General features: G+C 38.3%; 1 protein-coding gene across 1 annotated transcript in view; it reads left to right on the top strand.

The window, feature by feature from the left end:
• Window positions 1-11,972, top strand: part of LOC6042894 — a 96,477-nt gene extending 84,505 nt beyond the window's left edge. The window contains 3 exon segments of the mRNA XM_038260306.1: window positions 5,783-5,956; window positions 7,507-7,806; window positions 7,809-11,972. Of these exon segments, the coding sequence (XP_038116234.1) occupies window positions 5,783-5,956; window positions 7,507-7,806; window positions 7,809-8,545 (1,211 nt within the window). The 3' untranslated portion in view covers window positions 8,546-11,972.
• Window positions 11,973-15,654: the final 3,682 nt, after the last annotated feature.

Below are 15,654 nucleotides of genomic sequence, written 5' to 3'. Positions count from 1 at the left end.
AATATGATATTTTGTTTGTTTAAGGAAATATCACCAAGATTTAACTATTAACCAGAAACAAAGATACAAAACATGATTTAAAATCGGAAATATACTACAAATTATTGCTGCATGCTTCAAAAGTTATATATTTATATAGATATAAAGTAAATATATATTTTTTTATTTTTTTACTGATGAAAGCATCATTAAAATTTTGTGTTTCAACTGAGAATGTTGAAAACACCTTCATGAACAATTTTTTGGTTGAAACAAAAATAAAATATTGATTTTAACAAAAAATCAACGGAAGCCTCCATTGCAATCTATTTGAAAAAAACTCAAGATACTTGTAAAACGTTTTTAAAACAGATAAGAGGTCTACAACGTTGCTGATTACTTGATCATTTCATACAAAAAAACAAAAACAAAAGAAAAGAAAAACCTTTAATACTCATGAAAAGTATTTCTCCTGAAACTCTACACAGTAATTTGTAGTTCAATGTCAAGTAAATAAAATGTGTTGGTATCCATGCAACTACACAGCAAAAACTCCGATGGTAAAATCGCATGCAAAAGCATGCACATCACCTTCGTCAAAATAAACCCTTAACATAACAAACTGCGTGTACAATTTTTGCTAACACAAAAAAAAGTTGCAACCGACGGGATTAAATTCCAGCACCAAAAGTACGGACTGGCGCCTTAGCCCACTCGGCCATCAGACCGGTGCAAAGTTATTTGGATAAACGCCGGATGCGAAGAATTGAGCTGATCAATGAAAGCACCATGGAATGGAGTGGGAAGTCGCATTTAAGTACGCACAACTACGAGAATGGTTGGCAAGAGCAGCAACGGATGCGCCAAAGTTCGAGAATGGACTTAGATCGAATGGGGATAGTTGAGCAGGCTGATCAAGCGAGTTTATCCAAGACGACGGCTGGGACAGGCGCCAAACAGGACGGCAGCAGGCCAACAGTTGGTGAACGTGTTTCTCCGGGTAGGGCGTTGGGAAATAAACAATCGCAAAGATGCAGTACTCATATCTCCGTTGCGAGAAACGAAATGTTCCAAATTCGAGACAATTGGCCAGGGTGAAGCAGCTTTGCCAAGTCAATCGTGTGTTGGCCCGGTGAAAACGGGTTCGAGTACAACTGCACGATCTCCAGAGATGCTGCTTTCTTCGAATGGATCAGCATCATATCCATCAGCGGAACTTCCGACCCACCCGGGTAGTACATTGCCTAAACCGAGCGGCGGACCATTGTCGTCGTCGTCGACAGCTGACCAGAAAATTAGCGGTCAGCGAATAGCGATGACGAAGACACCTAACAAGAAGACCGTGTTTTCGTCACAAATATCACCTGTGAGGAAACAGGACGAGACAGCATTGCGTTGTCTTGAGATGGAGTCATACAGCAGTACAACTCCCGACAGCAACTCGTACGATTCTCCAATACAGACGTGGTTACAACAACAAACACCGGGTTTCGAGGACGAGGCGAGTTTCGATAGGGCGCACTCTCAGGAGAAGGCGCTGAAGACGTCTGAAGAGGAAGTGGCTATCCAAGCACAGTCGTACTTACTCTTCCCAGCGGTCTTCACCTACGATACTCCGAGGACCTGCCACTCGTCGTGTTTACAGTTGGCCAGTCTGAAGGAACGCGAGTCGGTGCAAGAAAGGAGTGTCCAGCATATGAATCGACAACGCCAGAACCGAGAGGACAGTCGCTTGCCCGAAATCCTAACAACCACCGAACACCAGATAATAGCATCAGGGATGCCACATGATTTTAAAATGTCTGTGAAAAGTCTGTGTATGTCTGTGTCTTTGTCTAAAATTCAAATAAATCAATTTACAGTCATAGAAATCTATCAAAAATTGTGTTTTTAAGCATTTGAAGACTAACTTTCGATTGATATTTTAAGTTTCGATTGATATTTTAACAAAATAACAATTTAATGAAGTTTTTAAAAAGTCTGTGTACCTCAAAATGTCTGGCACGAGCTCAAATGCCTGTGTATCTGGCATCCCTGAATAGCATACAAGGCACTGGAGGACGGGAAAGCTGGGATGAAAGCGGAAGTCACCGGAGGATTAGATTATTTCCGGTTTCGTTGGTCTGGTATGAAGAAACAAGCCGTGCTGCAAGTCATCCTACGCTTATCTTCAACGGTAGTGCGAGAACGTCGTCCAGGACAAATCACAGCGACGGAGACTCGACACGGAAGGAGAGTGAGCAGTATGCTGAACCAGTTGCGGCGACAGAGGGACGACCAAGGGACGACGTCAACAGTGCTTTCTACGATGGAATGACGCTGAGCACGTGTAATACGGAACCAGTTTTAAGAACACATGGACGATCACCTTCAGTGTCGTACGACAGCGGACGAAGATTGGTAGTGGACGTCACTTGGCACCAGACCCTGAACTTGATACTTTTTTGGGCTACCGGAATGGATGCATTGAGTCGAGAGGTGTGGTGGACCGGCTTCGGCAGTTAATTAAACGGATCGCTCGATACATCTATCGAACTGCGTTGCGCCGGGTGCTGGTCAAGTCTCAACGCAGAGTACATCATTACCACGTCGATCCAGGAGAACGAACACCGAATTTCATACGGGTCGGGGTTCGTCGTCTACTAGTAGCGAGCCTTATGGGACGGAAGATGAAACTGAAATTGGACATCGAGAGGAACAAAGAACTGGGAACCCTAGAATATGAGCAGCTGAACTTGGCAGGACTTCAAGGTGTGGGCGGAAGGAAGCAGCGACCGGTGGAAAGGCCTACAAATGTAGTCGTGAGTACAATCAGTGATAGAAGGTTCCACCGATGGTACGGGTCGGGGAACCGGTGGAACACGCCGTAACATTGCTATATCAGCGCTTTGGCATTCAATTACAGCTGATTGAAAGCATTTTCAACTGAAATCGAAATTTTCTAACATAACTTTTGAAGTACTGCACCAAATCGGATGAAATTAAAAAAAGACTTAAAGGACCTGAAGGCGAATCTAAAAACATAGATCCGGACAAAATCGGTCGGGCCAGTTCCGAGAAAAGTGAGTGAGAAAAAAAATTCTACGTCCATCCACACGCACAGACATTTGCTCAGAATTTGATTCTGAGCCGATATGTATACATAAAGGTATATCTAGAAGGCTTATTTAAAAAGTTCAATTTTTGAGTGATTTTATAGCCTTGCCTCAGTGAGGTGAGGAAGGCAAAAAAATAAGTTGGGGTGTTTTGAGATACTGCCGTTTAAAGTTTTCGATTGCGCAATACAGGTAGAAAAAAATAAATTAATCAACATTTTGAACCGACCGACCCTCTAAGATTTGTGGTTCCTGAGCTATCACCGTTTGAAACTACACCCAAAGTTAAAGAACGAGGGGATAGTCCTCACGAAAAGAAACGTGAGGAAAGTGCTATTTTGCGAGAGTATAGTCCTCTCGCGTGTTCATTCGTTCATTGGAATAGTTCATCCTTTGAGTGGCTTATATGGACAAACGACCGCCACTTAGTCACTGAACCATGGTGGCCCATACGGCAAAGGCACGGTTCAATATGCCGAAGATCTTAGGTTCGAGTCTCGGTACCGGTACTTTTTTTTTTTTGATAGATGAACTTTTTTGGAAAATGAACCATGAGTAAAGTACTCTCGGTAGTTTCGGGATTTATCCTCTCCGTCCGCACACAGTACCATTTTACTACCAAATCGTGCTCTTTATCCTCTCGTATGCCGATGCCCAGTTCTGGGTGTAGGAGGTTTGGTCAAAAATCACCAAAACGTCGATTTTTTGGGGAGGTAATTTTCGAGTTTGCACTTTTTCGTGCACAGTTGAGATGGAATGACCCTGTTAGGTAATCGAATGACCTTTCCAACGAGTCTACAACATTGAAGATCTGGCAACCCTGTCTCAAGTTATGATCATTTAAGTGATATTTATGTACTTTTTTGAACCCGGATCTCAATTAAATGCAGTCTTCCCCAAACATGGTACAGTTCTGCACCCGAGCACAAGTTTTCAGTGCGCGTGAACCTCAAACACGCTTCGTCGCTATGTTCGGGTTCTCGCCGAACGCTGCACCAAACGCGCACCCGGTGTAAACTTGATGTACAAAACCTCAGGTTTAAACGGCGTTCAAACGTAGATGATCGGATAGTTTGAATGTAGTAGTGTTAGATGTTTCATACATACAGCAGTCGCTGCTGTCTCGCAGTTGCTAGATTAATCTTTAGATAGGGTCTACATTCTGATATGGATAAGTGTATTTATATTCACTTAATATTTTAAAAAGAATACTTGAAGTAAATTTTCAGGCACTCCATATTTTTCCAACCATCGTCAAATGTTTTGATAAAAAATCAGGGACTGGCACTAAATACCGTAGTATCGTTATGTCCTGCTATTTCCATATAAACATGTTTATATATATTTAATGACACACTGTCGATTTTCGGCAGGGGGAATATGGGCCATCTCAGTTAACATAAAATTGTATGGCCAAATCTCACCCTCAAGCCCAATTTCTGCAGGGGTGACGGTATTCGTATATAATTTAATATGAAATATTGCCCACACGTAATTTGAATCCGACCCCTATTCTCAGCAGCCCGGGAACAAGTGGACATCTCCAATACAAACAGAGCGTACCTGTTTTCAGGGTGTGTGGGCCTAAGTTGGCGGCCTATAGGCCACCGACACCGACAGATGAGGGCCTCGTCGGCTCGACCATTCAATACGTAACTCAAAATTCGTATGGGGAACTTTATCGTGACGGCTTGCGGTATCCTCAAACTGTTCTGGGATAATATTTGAACATGGCGTATCTCTAAACAAGTTTTCAAGAAAATGATTCTATAATGCTTATTTTGTCGTTTTAAGCTGAAACAAGCCAAAACTATATTAATTTAAACAATTTGCCATTTTCAAATATTTGGCTAGATGATATCATATACGCGTATATAATATCATCTGGCCAAATATTTGAAAATGGCAAATTGTTTAAATTAATATAGTTTTTGGCTTGTTTCGGCTTAAAACGACAAAATAAGCATTACAGAATCATTTTCTTGAAAACTTGTTTGGGCATACGCCATGTTCAAATATTATCCCAGAACAGTTTGAGGGAGCGTACCGCGAAAGCCGTCACGAAAAAAAAGTTCCCCATACGAATTTTGAGTTACGTATTGAATGGTCGAGCTCCGACGAGGCCCTCATACGTGCAACTTAGAGAAGGGCAGTGTATTGGTAACACCAATATTTTCGGCAACGACGAAGTTGAATTCTCGAAGTTTACACCCGGGGTTTAAACTCGAAGTGCATGCACGGCGTGTAAACCTGAGGTGCGGTTCTGACGTGTTCGTGTACATGGAGGCATGTTCGCGTGCGAGTTCATAGGTTCGAGTTTACACACGACGATGGTGTTCGTTTGTGTACAAAACCGGGCGCACGCAGACTGAACGCGGTGCAGAGAACACTGATTAAATGTATGCAAACGATGTTCGGATCCATCACCCGACCCATCGTTGGTTAGTTAATCGAGAGACCTTTCCAACGAGTCCACAACATTAAGGACCGGGAACCCTGTCTCGAGTTATGATTACTTAAGTTATATCAGTGTACTTATTTTTCTGGATCTAAAAAACAGCTGAAATATGTGTCCAAACCACTCATATTACCCATTGTTGGTAAAAAGTGAGGAAGGCATCAACCACAAAGGTGGATTAAGTTAGTTTTTCTTTATACGATTTCATATTATAAATACATTCAGTAATATTTTTCATTGCATATTGCAGGGAAGGACAAACTCGGTGTCCCAGCATCGGAACCAGTACGATTGGTTCTAGAATGCGATGGCACTCAAGTAGAGGATGGCGAATATTTTCGGACACTTGCTAACAACACAGTTCTGTTACTGTTGCGGCAGGGGGAGCGGTGGTATCCAACAGGTGTCGATGTAATTAAGGCTGGTAAGTTTACCACACATTACACTTAACATCCCCAACGAAAGAATACTGCCGATTTGAGAGTGTGGGGAATCATTGTCGTCAGGAATTGATTTGTAAAATATTATTTGAGATCATCCAGAGATCAAGTAAATCTTTGAGTGTAGACAGGGGGGATTCATCATGAAGTAATTTAAGATCCATGAAATTTGTTTTTGTGTAAATAGTACCCAAATAGGAACAAATGCTAATACCAAAATGACCCATTGCTTTTTGTAAAGATTGACCCATTTCCAAATATGAGCTCATTCTGACCACGGAAATCCCTCCCTCTAATCGCTTGAAGTTGTATGGAGGGCATAATAATCGTCCATTTTTTTCAAATCTTAGATGTAGGATCATTAAATTTAGAACAACTTTCCCGGAGACACTTTTTTTAAAAAGAAATGCTGAAAAGTTATTAGCTTCCAAAAAGGACGATTTTTGTGCCCCAGGTGCACTGGCAGGCAGGCAGGCAAGCGAGCACGCAAGGCATTTAAAAATTATTGTTTTTAGGTAGCCCCTTAGAGCCGTCTGCGCTGGTCATTTTCAGAAGTTAATAACGATTTTCAAGCGATTAGAGGAAGGGTTTCCCGTGGTCAGAATGAGCTCAAATTTGGAATTTAGTCGAGAAAGCCCGGATTTGGACCACCCTATTGGATACTTGGAGTAGCTCAGTAGTCGTAAATAGAGACCCTAAATATGGAGACTGGTCTAAGCTGGCTAAATCGATCTGGCAACGTATGTTTTGAGCTTGGCAACACTGATAAGTTTTGCTGAGCGTAAAGGCAAATGCTCGTTTGGATACGTCAAACTCGTGTCTGTTTGGGTACGTCAAATTCACTTCGACCAGGATCTCCCTATTCCTATTAAGGATCTCTAGTCGTAAACTATTTACTATGAGATCATGCTATTTTGAAACAGCCTGCAAGTGCGACAAGTTGTAAAATTGATTTTTATTTTGAAGCCGGGACCGTGGTGGGGTAAGCGTGATTGCCTCTCACCCAGTCGGCTTGGGTTCGATCCCAGACGGTCCCGGTGGCATTTTTCGAGACGAGATTTGTTCGATCACGCCTTCCGTCGGAAGGGAAGTAAATGTTGGTCCCGGACTAACCTACAAAGGTTAGGTCGTTAGCTCAGTCCAGGTGTAGGAGTCGTCTCCTGGGTCCTGTCTCGGTGGAGTCGCTGGTAGGCAGTTGGACTAACAATCCAAAGGTCGTCAGTTCGAATCCGGGGTAGATGGAAGCTAAGGTGTAAAAATAGGTTTGCAATTGCCTCAACAATCAAGCCTTCGGACACCTAGTTTCGAGTAGGAATCTCGCAATCGAGAACGCCAAGGCAATGCTGTAGAGCGAATAATTTGATTTGATTTGATTTTGAAGCCGTATTGTCTCTCTTGCCTGCACGTCTGCCGTTTACATTTATGATAAGGAACTCGGTGTAACTAAACTTCGATTCAACGACAAATACTCGATTGAACTCGATTAAACGACACAATTATTTTAATTCTCACATTATTCTATCTATTGTTTTAGCTATTTCTGCCATTCCCAAAATTGTTTGCGAGACTATACACGCCTTGGAGCTGCAGGATGAAACACCATCTTGGAAGATTATGGATAACAAGGGACGTGTCACCGTTGTACTACACTGGGATCAACGTCAAGGTGGTCAAGGAGGGCAAACGAGCACCAGCAGCAGTGGACTCGGTGGCGTGGGTGGTGGTGGAGGGGTCTTAAGTAACGGTCCTTGTTCAGACAAATTTTCGCCGTCAAAGAAAAGTTTATCAACTCAAAATTCTTTAGATAAAAGTTCGATCGCAAGTCAACAGCGCTACCTAGCCCACAGATCACTGTGATAAATCACGATGATCCACAGTCGGCAATCTACCACTCAGCAAGACGCCTATCGAAGCAGGGAGGATCATTTGATAGTGCTGTGGGAGCTGTGCATATTCATACTCCAGAGTGTGCTCATCACGCTCACACACCTACACGAGCTGGAAGCCCTGGAGCGACTGAATGTGATTTCCACTGTTGTGCATTACACGAAGAGGGCAGGAAAATTGCCGTGCATAAAAATGTGGCAACTTCCCCAATACAAGATGGTTCCACCAGTCCACAGCCACCACCAAGTAGTCTTTCAGACAGTAGACGAACGTCAACTACCAAAGGACACGTGCGCTTCCTCGACATCGGGCCAGAACGAGACAGTTCCGAGAGTGAAACAGAAAATACCGTTATGGAAGACGAAACTGTCACGTCAGAAAAGTTTCTGTTACTAATTGATCAGCTGTCGGTAGACCAGAAGCGTCACCTTAGCATAAAGGACATCGGCATTATTCTCGAAAGACTTAGCTCTAAAATTCTAGACGTGGAACGTTTGGATCGAGAAAGTGAATCCGATGATTGCTACAATTGGACGATCAAAGCAACGATTAGGGGGGATGCATTGCGTGAGTTAGGAGTGATTTACAATGGAAATTACTATGCAATATCGGAACACCCAGGTTACAAAGAAGAAAATGAAGAAAACGGCGAAGACGTAGAGGATGAAGATGAAGACCGATTATAAAATGATTCTTTGTGATCGTGAAATATCTCAAAGAACATAACAGGAAATAGAATACAATAATCCAAATACTGTTGATAAGGAAATCAAACACGACTATTGCATACAAGTATATAACGATGATTGACAGCAAAATATGTGTATGGTCGCTGGTATAGCTACGGAGAATTGTAAGTGCATGTGGTGCCACAATCAGTGTCATTTTAAACGACACGTGATCACCGTGAGACAGATCCGGAAATCGAAAACACTCTCCAAAATACTAAAGCTGCCATTACAACAAGAAAAAAACGTATAAAAGTAACTAAACTAATTTGTAAAAGTTATTGATAAAACAGAAACAAATATCTAGATCTTAAAAAGAAAACGCACATCATTGTAACCATTACATAAAAAATGAAGCAATTATTAGAAATCAATCTAATTCAAACAGGCAATGACTCATTTGTTGGAAATAAGGGCTTCATATGCGAGAAGAACATCAATGAAGATTCAAAGAAAATGGAAACCTGTTCACCTTTAACAGAAAATTCATGTAAGGTAACCGAAATGCATACATTAGACATTACTCGTGTCTAATTTCATGATAGAGTTAGTAGGTAAAAGATGGGATACGATTGCTAAACCTTTATTAACGGGAATCCTTGTAATCAAGAAAATACTAGTAATATAGTAATACTGTATTTACTAAGAATAACATAATCTATACAAAGAGGAGGCTAAACCTGTTGAAATGCAGTCGTATCACCAAGTTAGAATCTAAATCAAAGCAAAAAAAAATAATATATATTATATTATTAAAGAATTATGTCTTACAATGCATCATTTCCGTAGAAATGATAAAATTTTTACTAAAAACATAAAAAATTAAAATGAAAAAATAGTTATACATGAAATGATAAACAAATAAGTCAATGTATTTGTACACTTGCACTAGCTGTGTATACGTATGGATTCCTGCATGTACGTGTGTATATTTGTATGTGTTGGTGTGTATGTGTGTGGATGTGGGCAAACGTAGTGAAAGCCACAACGCCAACACTAACGAAAAAGTTTTCAGCAAAACAAATGATATGAACGCTCAGTTTTTCTATATTTGTTTTCTTCAATTTGCACCGTGCATTAGTAAACAAAGTCACTTTCTAGTACTTATACTAAATACTATAGACTTTTCGAGACATGCATAGCCCGAAGCGCTGCAATAAAATCCCCAAAAGTAGAGATTACAAAAAAGACTAACTTAAAAAATAAGACAAAACAGTACGTGTCACATATTAAGCATTAGAACAACTTTTTATCATACACTTCAAACCATTTTAGTCACTCGATTTTAATTCACGCAAATAAAAACAACAAAAGTAAAAAAAACCTATGTATCATACTGTGACCTTAGGCCAAAACATTGCTTGCGTGAATTGAAAAGGATTGACTCACTCAAAATGATTTAAAGATGAATAAAAAGACACTAATAATACCTTTCACAACTCCCATATTCACACACAGACGCAGTTTAGCATTCGTCTTCTACTACACGTAAAAAGATCAAAGATGTGCTAACTCACACGAATATACAAACCAGCTAAGGAAGCAGTAAAACCCAGCAGAAAACCTGGAGGCAAAGTTTTTAATTATTTTTAATGCAATAACAAACTGTACCAATATTATTTTCGTATCTGTCTTTGGTGGCATCAAAGAAAGTAACTATAAAAAGAAATAATATTTTTAAAGATTGATTCAATAGTCTAGTTGTTCTCAACAATCGTCATAGTTTTTACTGGTTGTTTTGAGAGACACTGTTTTAAATAATTAAAAAAAAGGCAAAAATAGGAGTCTAATAAATCATTGAACAAAAAGTTTAATAATTCAGCTTGCAAAACAATGCTGATTTTTATTTATCTTTTTAATCTTCAATATTCTTTCAATGCCCAGGCGACACTTTTTAAGTGCAAGCCAATTGGTTATATTATAATCAAAAATAAAAATTGCTCGAACAACTGCGTCAGTAAATTGGATCAAATTTTTTTTTATGTTTGCAAACAAACTTTCACGAGGAACAGATTTCCTTTATTTTTTTTTTTGCGCAAACAAAATCAACATATATGTTTATCAATAACAATAACCATTTTGAAATGTTCTGTCTGTCCCTTATTTTAAAACTGTTGAAGTTGAATATGCGTTTTTATCTTGACTCAGCAATGTAACTCTAAGACCTCAGCTCACAATTATAATTTCTTTATGTGCCAAAATATTTTAAAGTGCCAAAAATAGATATTAAGATCTGCACTGTAGTTTTCAGAATTTTCAGAAACAGAATTTTAAAAGTGACTGGTAAAATATAAAGTTTGTGTTTTATTTCGTTAAACATATAAATATACATTTTGTTATTGTTATACAACATGTTCTCTTTTTTCCTAAGTTGTCCTGAAGATCGTACTTGCTCTGTAACTAAACAATAATTAATGAAAGAATAATTCTCCAAAAATGCATTATTGGTGATAAAAAATACAATATGTACCACCTACTTAGTTCAAAACTGAAACACATTAGCCTAAGTTGCCTCGGACATTCAGTCGTATCAAACTGCCGCTGTCGTAATGGCTACTCAAAAAATCAGATACAAAAAAACAGTGGAATCTCAGTTGATAAAGTTTGCAAGTATTTCAAAGCGAACATGTATTGTCAAAAATAGCTGAGCCATTGCATTGGTCGTCGATGAGTAGTGGTTTAAATGGAATGAAACAGAAATGTAGCCGAGCAACAAAATGAGTAAAAGTAAAAATAAATATCTGACACTGCCCTAAGCCCTGAATGAACACAAAAAAATCATGTACTAGCAAAACGAAGAATGCACATGTTTTATGAGCATCGAATTAAACATCAAATAATAACATGAAATTGAATTAAAACAACACAAAAAAGTGAGGGGCCGACAATCCTTCAAATTCATTGAAACCAAAACTAACTTAATACTACACGATATCGATAATGTATTTTTTTTTAAATAAACAGTCACGAAAAGACGTGCAAAATACTTAAGTCGATCACGAATGGTGTGTACGGCTATCGTCGCAATTAGCCAACACAATGGAGAAACTCATTGATTAGGGTCGAATTCATTTAATATCTAGAATAAATAACCTAATTATTCAAGTAAACATGGAAAATAAAAACTAAATAAACGGGTTTTGAATATAATTCAATAAAAAATAGAACGAAACGAGCAAATCGGCGACTAGACAAATGAAGAGAAAATGAAAAGAGGGAAATTGTTCAAACGATAAAATGAAAAAGCAACCGGAAATAAAATATTTAAGTATGTTTAACAAAAAAATACAACCTAATGTTTTGTATAGAATATTTCTGTTATATTATGTATAAATTATTTAAATGAATAAACTTAATCGCTTAAGAAAAGTTTAAAATAAAATTATAACACAGGTTGTTTAAATTAATATTCCAAGACTATTATTTTCCAAATTGAAGATATCTCACCACTCAAAACTAACAAAAAAAAATCCATAGTTGCAATTAAATTGGCATGATTTATGGACCATTCGATTGGGAAAACATTAAGCAATTTTCTATCAAACTTTCAATAGCACAATAGCATAATAGCATAACTATTCGGAAGGGTATGGATTTTGAAAAGTTCTCAGATCAAGTTGTGGTGTGGTTCTCCTTGTAGGGCATACCTACAATATGTAAAAAAAAAATTTACACCCCTTGGGCACTATGCACATATTGTGATGAAACATCTAAACAATTTAAAGTTTGACAGGAAACTAGTACTACGTTTTGTTCAGAAACTCATGCCAGACATTTTGCTACAAAAAGCTCATGAATAGATGATTTATAGCATAGCATTGGTGTCTACCCGTAGCTGCTACTTCGTTATTGATCAGGACCCCCAAACATTGCTCCGTGGACCACAGATGAAAAGTAGGAACCAGTCATCACCCCTTCGCAATTTTCAAAGGTCCCTATCGTGCTGATCAATACCGACGCCGGCCACGACCAGAGGTAAGACACGGGGAAGTGGATGGGAATGTTAGCCGATACTTGAGTGATGGGACCGCTAAATCAGCTGCGTCTCCGACAAAGTATCACATGAGTTTTGAGGGGTTGGTAACCCAAGTAACATTTTTCCAGGAGTTCTACAAGAGCTCTTCAAGATAGCTACAGCATAGCAGTTTGGACCGCGGTAGGATAAAATTCTCTTCAAAACTTCTTCAGGAGTTTGGAAGAGTACTTGAAGAGAGTTTTATCCTACCGCGGTCCAAACTGCTATGCTGTAGCTATCTTGAAGAGCTCTTGTAGAACTCCTGAAAAAAATGTTACTTGGGTAAGATGGGTATGAGGTCAGGATTCACTGTGGTAGGTGATGCGACCATAAGCAATTTGTTTATCGGTTGAAATTTTAAAAATCGCAGGCAGCCGGCTGCGGAAAGATACCTATCTAGGGATTTAAATATAGTATTAATTCGACCGCGATTCTCCAAAAATTCTCCGTCGGCGTGCCTTCCGATCAACGGTGATGTAGGAAGGGCTTCATTCATTAAAATTATTTTATATCATAAGCCTTAAAACATATTCGTCGGCGTGCCTTCCGATCCTCGATGATATGGAAAGGACTTAATTCAGCAATACGACTTGCTTGTCTCAAAAAACAAAAATCGGATCGTTTCTATCGAAAACTATATAAAGAGAACAAAAATAAAATTCATCGGCCAACGAACGCGTGAACTAAAAAGAATGAAAAAAGAAGAAGAAGAAATCCAATCACCCCATGTACACAAATAGCAACACAAAAGATACGAAAATAACACGAAAAAGCAGGACTGCGCGTCCCCACAGGCACCGCACTACTCGATAAAAATGCGAAACAAAAGGCACACACAAAAAACAATCACTTTTCTCTTCGAATATTTTTTACGACCACGCGCTCCCATTGTCAATTATGCACTGATGACGCTGCATTTTCAGAGGGTAATTTTTTCCTCGCAGCTCACAATACACGATAAAAATGCGAAACAAAAGGCACACACAAAAAAAATCACTTTTCACTCCGAATATTTTTTACGACCACGCGCTCCCTTTGTCAATTATGCACTGATCAAAAGCTCATGAAAAGATGATTTTTATAAAAAGTTATATAACAAATACTATTACCAAAATCAAAAAGAAGCAAAAAAAGTTTGTACACCTTTCGAAAAATTAACATAAATAATATTATTTGTTGACAAATCACCATAAATCCAGTCTCCCAACTCCAAATAGGCATCCTTGACTGATTAAAAAAATTATTTGGATTGAATATAAAGTTTACTAACTATTTAGTATAAAAGATTATATAACTCTGGAAATTCTACATAAAACTTAATTTTGCAAACTTTTAATTCAGCTAAATGTCAATATAATTACCTTAGAATTGCTAAATAAACATTTTGGAGTGGTTATAACACCGTTTTGGGGGTATTTGTATCGATAGAATAGATTTTTCGTACCAACCCGGAATTACGTCGTAGGAAAAGGTATATAACAAATGACAGATTCCGCCGTGACGTTGCAACGGTTTGACTTTTCTTTTTTCAGTATTTCGGCTGTAACTAAAAAAATACATAAAAAAAGGTATATATGTGATTACAGATTCGGAAAGGGCATTTAATTTACTATAAGAAACAGTGTTGAAACATTATTTTAAGCAAATATTCTGTTTTTGAGAGAGGAATATGTAGCGTGACGTTGCAACGCGTGACTTTTTCACAATCCTGACCCAATTCATGTTTCGCCATTAACTCTGCTCTGTTAAAAGGCAAATTTTGAGTTCTTCTTCCATTTTTAATGTAAAATTGTCCAACAAATCGAATGCAATCATAAGTTTTTCGAAAACATCAAACCCCGATTTTTAAAGACCACTTACATTTCGTGACGTTGCAACGTAAAATAAATATTTGTATTATTCCATTATCACGAAGGACACCCCTCCCTCCCCTCCTCTATCCATGTAATGGGACGTCCATGCATTACGTGACGGCGTTATATCAAGGGGGAGGAGGGGGGATTCGATGATTTAAACCAAAAAAATGCATCGGAAATGTATTACCAGGGGGTGGAGGGGGTCTAAAAATATAAATGTTTTGTTACGTAATGCAAGAACGCTCCCTTAATATTTTAATAGTTTTGAGCAATTCACAAAACACGTGGAAGTTTTAGAAGGGAGGTAAGGAGCTTCAAGTTTTCAGGAGGGCTGAAATTTATAAATAAAGTGCCCATATCGTTTTTTGATGGCCCCTAAGGGGTGATCTGCAAACAACGTAACTTATTTTGTTGACTTTTATGCTTTTTAAATAAAATTTGAGGAAATAGTAACAGTGTTTATCTGCACAGCATAACATTTTTAATTTCGAAAAACTAAACTTTGCATACAACTTATTTATGTAAGGGATCGTCCAACAACAAAGTGACAAAAATTTGTAAAAAAAAACAATAGAATCACTTGATTTTTATTATTTAGTGAATTTCACTGTAATTTGGCCAACATAAGGGTTTGGAATAAAAAAAAAATTGGTTGCGTTGTATTAGAATGAACCCTCACGTAAATCAGTTTATCATAAAGGGGCCATCCAGTAACCACGTGATTACTTTTTTGAAAGTTTTAGAATTTTCCCCCTTGTGAACATTGGTCTATTTTGATTTGTTCAACAAGTTTCATAAAATACCTTCTTTTTTCGAGTTGCATACAAACTTAAGTGACGGAATTTGTGAATGACCCATGTACAATTCTTCTGTAAATATGCTCAGAAACATTATATAAAAAATATATAATATTTAGTAGCCCTTTATCTTCAACAATCAACTACGCATACACTTTTTTTGCCATGTGACCAACATGATTTAAAATTTCGTGACGTTGCAACGCAAACTTAAACCTGTTGTAACTTTGGATCTTGACAACCAATTTAGTCGCTCTAGGTTGCATTTGAAAGCTCTTTCCAAATACAAAGAGCATCCGAAATATCAAAATGATTGAATATTTAGTTTTTTGTTGGAATAAACAACTGTATCTTTTTCGTGACGTTGCAACGCAATAAAATGGTAAACTTACACTAGTT

This window comes from Culex quinquefasciatus, chromosome 3, assembly GCF_015732765.1.
Source record: "Culex quinquefasciatus strain JHB chromosome 3, VPISU_Cqui_1.0_pri_paternal, whole genome shotgun sequence".
Lineage (NCBI taxonomy): Eukaryota > Metazoa > Arthropoda > Insecta > Diptera > Culicidae > Culex > Culex quinquefasciatus.
Note: the sequence above shows the minus strand (reverse complement) of the source record. Positions and strands in the feature narration are given on the sequence as shown.